Below are 8,482 nucleotides of genomic sequence, written 5' to 3' on the forward strand. Positions count from 1 at the left end.
TTTCATGGCCATTTTCCCCACTACCAACACCTTACACTAATTTATGTCTTAAATATTGATCAAAATACTTTTAAAAAATAATAATAATTGTGTTGAACAAGTGTTCAGTTCTCTTCTAAAAGTTTAGCTGCCCTTCTTAATGATTTGTTCCACATCCAGTCTGATTTGCATCAGAGATAAAAATGACATTTAATTGCACATTTTCTTAAAAAAAACCACACCACACTGATCATATTAACAATACAAATCATTATTATTCAGGGTCAGACAGATTATCAATCCCGCTTCTTTTCATATATTGCATCAGTGAATTCAATACAGCAATCATCTTTGCTCTTCTCTCATTTACATCACATTCATTAATTTCAGCAATCAATCACTTGACCATGGGTTCATCATCTGTATCTGATTAGTTCTAAAAGAAAAGGCAGACAAATTACATTACATAAGCCTGCTGCCTAAATTTACTCCAAGACTTTGTTTCGCTTCACGTTTCTTTGCTTTTCTGATTCATAATCCATCATGCACATTCATTTAAGTACACATAATGATGTTTGAACCCACAGATCCGAGCTGTACATTTTGATCTCAAAAAATGGTCAAATTTATCCACACAGTTGATCAAGATAATGACGATTGAGAATGGTTCAGTCTGTCAAATCGTCAGCCAAGAACCTTCCTCCTTCCTCCTCCTCCTCTGTATTTTCAGTAGGATTAACTGAAAAGACAGGAATGGAACATATAATTATTTATGAAAACCATACAGGAAGTTATTTACACTGCATACTCAGTGCTCACGTGTAATATGTTGCGCAGAGATGAACACCGGCCCGTTGCCTGAACACAGACTGAAGGTAACAGGTGGCATGAGCTCCAAGGCAGGGAAGCTGACCTGAAACAGATAAAGTGCATGATCAAGTGCATGCTGCTTAAATGTTCTGTCCTAGAAATTAGTTTAGATTTTAATCGACTCACTGTGGGCATACAGTGACGCAGCGTGGCAATTGGGACAGGCTTGGACTCGCCAACTCCATCAGATACAGCAATTACATGCATCTCATCACTTGCCTGTGCACTGAGGCATATCTGCACCAGCAGCAAGAGAAAGTGGAATTAAATTCAAATCACTAATCTTGAACTGGTTTTCTTGCCTTAAACTTAGAGGAGGCTAAGGTTGCTGCACTAACTCTCTTACCTTTAAAGCAACAGCACATTTTAACCCATTACACTGGAAAAAAAATATCGACAAAGTAGTAATTTCTTTAATGTAGTTCACTGCAGCTCAGACAGCAAGTTAACCCAAATTAAAAAGTGATTATTATACTGTCTGAATGAATCTAATGAATCTTGTTGAATCTAAGTATCTGTTATAAAAGTTATGAAAAAAGCTGTTGCACATTTTTAGAAGCTCAGCAAAAACTGAATGATTTCACAAGCCACTTTTTAATGATGGGGGGAAAGAAAAGAGAGGTCAGTCATTTACATAGACTCTTGTTATTCACAGCACTGTCACACTTTAGAAGCATTTATTACACACCTGTCATTTTTAAATTCATCCACAATACTCCACACATGCAGTAGCAAATTAATTTACCAAGATAGAATGACTACCCAGGTTTCAGACGGTTGAGTTTAGGGATGTAAAGGTAACTTAATGCAATGGCAAGACTATTGCGAGGATCCACATTTAAGGTTTTAATAGACTTTAAAAACTGGGCCAGATGCATCGAACCATATGTACTTCTTGAACAGGATTGCAGTTTTGGGCCAAAAGTAATGCTAAACTGTATGCTCTGGTTCATATCATGTTTTGAGCTAAGATGTCATCAAGGCTGAGTTGTTGCTGTGTTCTAGGAGCCAGATGTGGATGAGTTGATTGCCATTGTTCCATGGCCACATGCGGGCCAAATGTAAGTGGTACGGGTGGGCTGGCACTGGGCCGCCTCATATTTGCTACTGGCACATCTAATAATAGTATGCGAGTTTTTTTATTAGAGGTAGGGTGGATTTTCATGCAGTATTGATCGGGTTCGAAACGTGACCACTTATCCAATCTTATCTTCTCTTAAAGATATTCCTAATGAATACTCTAGGGGGGAAAAATCCTCTTGTTATGGGAGACACATTTTAGATACAAGCTTCAATCTAATTCTGGATTTGGTCCAGTCCAGGGCAGAAGATCCATCACTTATGAACAGCTGAGTAATCTTACCGTTTTGATGAAGAACTGGTTCTCCAAAAGATCATCATCTGCCTTGAATACTACTGTGGTTTGGCTGGAACTGAGCTCACATCCTGGATTAAAGGTAAACATATGGATGGAGAATAACCATATGGCTGGTGCTACTTATTCAGACCAAAAAAAAAAAAAAAAAAAAGATTAAAAACAACAGCCAGGTCCTACCCCAGTGCACACAGACTTTATCAGAAATGGACGAAGAGCTGGTTATGGAAACGTCTTCATCAACGCAGCTGGTCATTTCATTGAAATTTCAGGCCTCACTGAAAGCAAAAAGCAAAATTAAGAGATTGTGTGTGTGTTAGTTGTAGTTATAAAGGATGTAAAGATTTGTTGCTGCCTTTAAGCCACAGAGGAGCTCAAATAGGCCATTTCTCTATCCTTTGCCGAGTCAAAATAAATAAATAAGATAAAAACAAAGTTTAAAAAGTCGTTATATGGCATATAGTCATTAAAAAAAGATATTACACCTATGACATGCTTGACATAATGACTTTAAACTTTGGCTAAATGCTACATTCAAGTCATTTCAATAGCTGGAACTGTTTTCATTAAGCTCTAGTTGGAAACAAGTAATATTCTCCCAGCTCTGTGTTTATACATTTTTAATGACTAATATCATTGTAATTTTTTTTTAAGCTTTATGACATTTTAACTTACTGAAAGACGAGGCGAAATCACACTCGAGGTCGCGAGGGATTGATGAAAAATCGGTGATTAATGAATCTCAGGTGGTTTCAGAAACTCTGCTTCACTGCCTGATAAACTAAAATGGCCGCTAGAGGGCAGCGCGAGACCTTTCAACAATATGGCTTCCGCGTGGAGCTGACCAAACATGGAGATGTTAAATGAAGAAAAACAAAACCCGGACGAAATGTTCCTGTGCTTGTCATGGTAAGAGCTCAGTTCGAATAAACACAAGTGTAAACTAAATTTGAAGGTTAAAACATGCCAGGTCTGGTGTTGTGCTGTTTGTGTATGTGCGACCTGCTCCCTCTGAGGAAAAAAAAATGGCGTCCAAGTGACAGGTGGGTGATTAAACTGGGGTGCCACTGATTAGCCCTTTTAACTAAAAAAAAAACTCAATTAAAAACAAACATGCATATACAATTGAAAAATGTGTTAACTTGTCTCATGTAAAAAATAAAATAAAATACAAGTTGGCTAACAAAAAACAAACAAACAAACAAAAAAAAGACTTTTTTTTTTTTGAAGAGAATTAGCAAAATGTGATTATCATCCATGCTAATGTCAAGAGGATATTACAGACATTCCGATGATTTTAGATTAATAATTTGATTTCACACTATAATTATAATTCCAGTAACAGGGTTGGTGAAGGAAACTTATGTCAATATCAAAAAATCATTGAAAAAAAGGATGAGAAAACATATTTTTCTTCTTCCCATGATCCTGAGGAAATCTGGAATAGTGAAAGCTCCTGTTGATCATGTGACTTATGGAATATACCAAATATTTCATCAGGGTGATTGTGTTCAGGTAACAAGGTAGCGGGAATGTTGTGGGACATGAATAAAATGTACCCTTTTCATAACCTGTAATGGGTGACCCAGGCAAAAAAAAGTAAAGTATTTACTTTAATATAAAGTACCCAAAAAAAAAAAAAAAAAGGATTTTAATGATTAGATATTAAGGTAAATTGTGGTTATAATGGGCCACGGCGGTGAAAAATCCTGTTTTGAAGTGCGTTGATAGATTGTATTAATGTGTTCTCCTACACAAACACACATCACACACTCATTCACATCTGGTGGCAATATAGCATAGTATGCTTACCTGCCTGTTTTTGGACAGTGGGCGGAAACCTGGAGAACCCTGAGGAAAAATGTACGAGGAGAACGCGCAAAACTCACACAGAAACAAACCTGAGCTCAGGATCAAACTCGGGACCCTGGGTCTGTGAGACAGCAATAGGTTGTTGTGAAGGACATTTTATCTATGGTTATAATGCCTTTTATCTTTACTTTACATGAATATTTGGAAATGTAATGGCACACAAATGGCATTGTAATGGTGGAGTCACTTTTGTAATGGAAGGTGTCTAAGAAGAAGAAGCTTGTTAGGAAGCTGGGGTCAGCCGTGACACAGCACCCCTAGAGCAGAGATGGTTAAGGGCTTTGCTCAAGATTGCCCTTCTGATCAGTAACCCAGAGCCTTAACCACTGAGCCACCACTGCCCTAAGAACGAGAAGTGGTAGACATACACAGTGGAATTCTGAAGTAAAAATGCAAACAGTCCTCAAGAAAAGAAGACTAGGGATCAGTTAAACTTTTGGTTTGCTTAAAAATAAATTTACGTAAAGGCTCTGCTCCTGTCTGCCAAGAACAGACCCTTTATACATGTAACCACCCAGAGGTCGCAGTGTAGTGAACCACCACCACATTGATAAATATCAGCCTTTTATTAATGTTAATTATGGCGCCTACAGATGGTTCAACTTAAACAGATTGAAACCACAGTAGCCTAGCAGCATCTTTAAATGATTGCTTAAAGTAGATAGCAGATAAACAGAGGAGAAAAATGGGGCTGATTCTATACAACAGAAATCTCCATCGTTTGCTTTGGTAGTTCCTCTACAAAAATAAAAGCTATTTACTTCAACTGCCATATTTTTGTTTGTTAATGTTAATGAATTTGGACATGTTCACTACAAATCCCACACTTTAATCGGGAAAACATGTTCTTTTTCTTATTCTTATTCCACAAAACCTTTGTACTCTTACAAGGCTTATAATCTTGGTGCATATTGCTGCCTGAGCTGTAATTGCTGTAATCCCTTCTGCCAGTAAAAACATTGAGGAGTCTGTTGGGATTTTGTCTCTCATCAATTTGTCCTTTTTATTTAGCAATGTTTGACTTTAATAATAATATAAAAATACCATAATTGGTTTCACACAGAACCCGATCATGGTTCTTGGATTCAGTCAATGAACACATGATGTGCATAGTAATTGGGTGCATATAGTGCATTGGAAAATACTGTTTTCATAATTAAACTTTAATGTCCATGTTGTCTTTTGAAATGTCTTGCATGTAGGAATGCAGAGTTTATCTTGCATGTATCTCTGTTCAGTTGTAAAAGACTGACAAAAACAGGACTGATAACAAGAGCTTCTGCTTTTGAATGTGTTGGAACTGCGATCAGGGGTCATCATGGGATGAGAAAAATCAGCATTTTCAAATTTCTCCCATTTTCCCCATCCACACTAAAGCATGAAAACAGTGTTAAAAAATAAAATAATAATCAAAAAGGCCAAAATGGAGAAAATGTATCTGCATAACAGTGCACAAAGCCTAGGCCTTGTATTAAATTTTCAACTGGTTTTAGGTCACGTTCTAACACCAAGATGTTAAGTAGGGGTGACATAAGGAAAAATGATTATATACAACACTAATTTGATCGGACAAACACCGATCCAAGAGTGCTGATATTTAGTATAACCGCACTGGTACATTTCATTGTTTGTATCACTCTGCTTGTTTGTATTTGCTACATAAAATTTCAATTCTAGTAATAGTTTGTTACATTAAAAGCATTACTACACTTACTAGGGGCTGTCAGTCAGTCTGTGCATTGGCAACTTTGTTTGGGGACTATTTTCATTGTCTGAGGAAAAATAAACATAGTATTTGCCCATATTGGGTCTGAAATGTCGATATTTCTTGTTTATAGAACTGTTGTATAAAAGCAATCATGCTGTTGTACTGAATATCATCACGGCTGTGATTACCTGCAGCTTAAAAACAGAACTCTTGCTCATGCGATGTCGCTTAAATAAATACCCAACAGAGTATCACAGTTTTTGGTATAACCTCTTACTGTTCACCTTGTCATTTACAATAATGAACAAAATTATTGTAACAATAATGAACAAAAATGACATTGTTTGGTTCAGAGTGAATGTGTTTTTTTTAATGGATTTGGTTAAAAGGCAGTACGTTATGAAAACAGCATAGAAATATTTTCTCTGACTTTTTGCTTTCTTTAAAAAGTTTTAAAAGTTGTCCTGTTTTGGAAATCTTGTAGCATAATGTCAAGAGACTTATAATGAAGTTATCGCAATCTAAAAAGTTGTAGTACAGCTTCAATTGTAAAACTACTTCAGTTCTCCTTAAAACAGTAAACTGTCCTGGGTGGGACATCCTGGTTTCCACCCACCTCCCAACAACATGCAGGCAGGTGGACTGGCTACTCTAAATTGATGAATTGGTGTTCAGGGTTCAGGGAGTAGGCCTATTCCCACCGTGCACCCAGTGTTCCTGGGTTTGGCGCCAGATCCACCATAACTCTGAACAGGATGAAGCAGTTAATGAAGATGAATTAATGAATGAGTAAACTGTCAAACACCAGGGTATTGGTGCCGCAATAGTATCCTTTTCTGCTGGCTTGTGTTATGCTGAAAGGTGTTTTTTATTCTTTTTTAATAGTCCCACATGATTGGAATCAGGTGCTGGGGTCCTGTAAGAAGAGGAAAAGTTCTGAATGATTGAAGAGACCTTGAGATAAACAGGGATCTGGAACGTGTATCTAAAGATGGAGGTTGTTGGAGTGGATCAGGGTGGAGGGCCAAGTACCTTTCTCAGGAAAGTCTGGATTTCAAGCCTTGCTGCTGGTATTAGAGCAGAGGAATCACAAAAATGTGCTGAGAATGGTGAATTGAGAAGCCCTGGAATAGGACATAACTGATCCACAGTAGAGACTGTTGACTTTTGGATGATGTGGATGTGCCAGATTAAACGTGAGAGAAACTACTGTATACTTTGCAGTGTGACTACATATATTGCTCATTTATTAATTTAACAGTGACAGTTGGCAAAGACCCTCACTTTTTTCTCCTTACAATCCTTTATATTTTGGAGGTCTTCAGATTTTTGTTCTTTAATATTTGGGAATGATCAAACATTTACAGGCAGGAGACTGAAGACTTTCACTTTTTCACAACTTAAGTTTTAGAAGTTTTTTCAAAAGCTTTGAAGAGTGTTCCTAATTTGCATAAAAAGACATTTTGTAATATTCCAAGCACAAGAGCACATTTTAACATTATTTATTTAATATAATTTTAAATGGATTTTTCAGGCCAATATGGCTTCACTCTTATCAGTTGAGGGATAAATATCAAGGTATTGTATGTTTGTAGGTGATTGCATTGCCATTTAACCCTTAAAAATTAAATATTCATTTAATAACATCTACATATTGCTCTTAAATAAGTAACAGGGTTGAAAGTAAAACAACTGAGTTTTTTTTTTTCCAGAGAATTAACAAATATCCTAAAAGAAATATGGCTAGCTAGCATTCATGCTAGAAGACATTTAAACACATTCTAATTATTTACTCAAATTTCATTTTAAATCAATAATTTACTTTTAGTATATACTTTTGGTAACAGGATTGTACTTTTTAAAAAGTGTTCTCATCAGTCAATCGCTAACACTGAAAATAAAGAAAGAATAAGAGAACTTTTTTTCTTCTTCCCATGATCTTTAGGAAATTTGGTGATGTAACTTCCTGTTGAACATGTGACTTGGGAAAACTGTGTTCAGGTAATAGGAACATTTTTGGAACATATTTTACCTATAATGGACGAGTCATGGAAAAAAAAATGTTTCAAGGGAACATGGAATTCACACAAAATAGTGTAGTATTTAAAATGTAATATAAGTAAAGGATTTTTAAGTAAAATGTAGTTATAGTGGGTTGGGACAGGCAAAATGCTGTAGTGCTCTAGATAGGTTTTTATTAATGTTTTAAGTTATTTATCTGAAATATGCACATAGGTTGTTGTGAAGGACACTTAACCTGTTTACTGTGTCTTTTACCATTACTTCACATCCACATTTGTAAGTGTGATATCAGTGGGACACACATGGCACCCCAATCATGGAATCACCCTTGTAAATTCCAGTGCGTGGCCCCTCAAGTAAGACCTTTAACCCTCGACTACTCAGCTTTATGGTTTGATTGTAATTCTGCCTCAACTTGAAAGTCACATTTACTAAAAGCATATGCCGAGAAGCATAAACGCAGATGAACAGTAGAGCCCAAAATGGTTTCTTAACCTGTAGATGGCCTCTTGGGCATAGGTGACTTTCAGTTGCAGGGTGGCATTCTTAAACAAGTCCAACTGTCTGCCATGTTGCTTTCTAAGATGGTCGCTCCATCTAGCCAGCACTTTGACTTTTTATCTTAACTCTTAAAAGGAATTCCTGTTTCATCTTTA

At 36.5% G+C, this 8,482-nt stretch overlaps 1 protein-coding gene and 1 long non-coding RNA gene across 2 annotated transcripts in view; one reads left to right on the plus strand and one right to left on the minus strand.

The window, feature by feature from the left end:
- LOC113533328 (uncharacterized) overlaps nucleotides 1-8,482 on the plus strand; it is a 30,887-nt gene that overhangs the window by 6,539 nt on the left and 15,866 nt on the right. The window lies entirely within an intron of this gene.
- On the minus strand, nucleotides 162-3,024 carry npm2a (nucleophosmin/nucleoplasmin, 2a). The gene is made up of 6 exons (XM_026925390.3): nucleotides 2,900-3,024; nucleotides 2,405-2,502; nucleotides 2,213-2,295; nucleotides 976-1,086; nucleotides 799-892; nucleotides 162-718 (listed from the first exon to the last, which is right to left on the minus strand). The coding sequence occupies exons 2-6, from the start codon at nucleotides 2,478-2,480 to the stop codon at nucleotides 648-650; spliced, it is 435 nt and encodes a 144-aa protein (XP_026781191.2). The 5' UTR covers nucleotides 2,481-2,502; nucleotides 2,900-3,024; the 3' UTR covers nucleotides 162-647.

The sequence above is a fragment of the Pangasianodon hypophthalmus genome, chromosome 8 (assembly GCF_027358585.1).
Source record: "Pangasianodon hypophthalmus isolate fPanHyp1 chromosome 8, fPanHyp1.pri, whole genome shotgun sequence".
Classification (NCBI taxonomy): domain Eukaryota; kingdom Metazoa; phylum Chordata; class Actinopteri; order Siluriformes; family Pangasiidae; genus Pangasianodon; species Pangasianodon hypophthalmus.

Excerpts from the sequence above, each read along its gene's own strand:
- npm2a (XM_026925390.3), bottom strand. The coding sequence starts at position 2,480 with ATGACCAGCTGCGTTGATGAAGACGTTTCCATAACCAGCTCTTCGTCC. Across the intron at positions 2,296-2,404 it reads TAAAGTCTGTGTGCACTGGG|GATGTGAGCTCAGTTCCAGC; the intron begins GTAGGACCTGGC and ends CCTTTAATCCAG. Across the intron at positions 893-975 it reads TGCGTCACTGTATGCCCACA|GTCAGCTTCCCTGCCTTGGA; the intron begins GTGAGTCGATTA and ends TATCTGTTTCAG.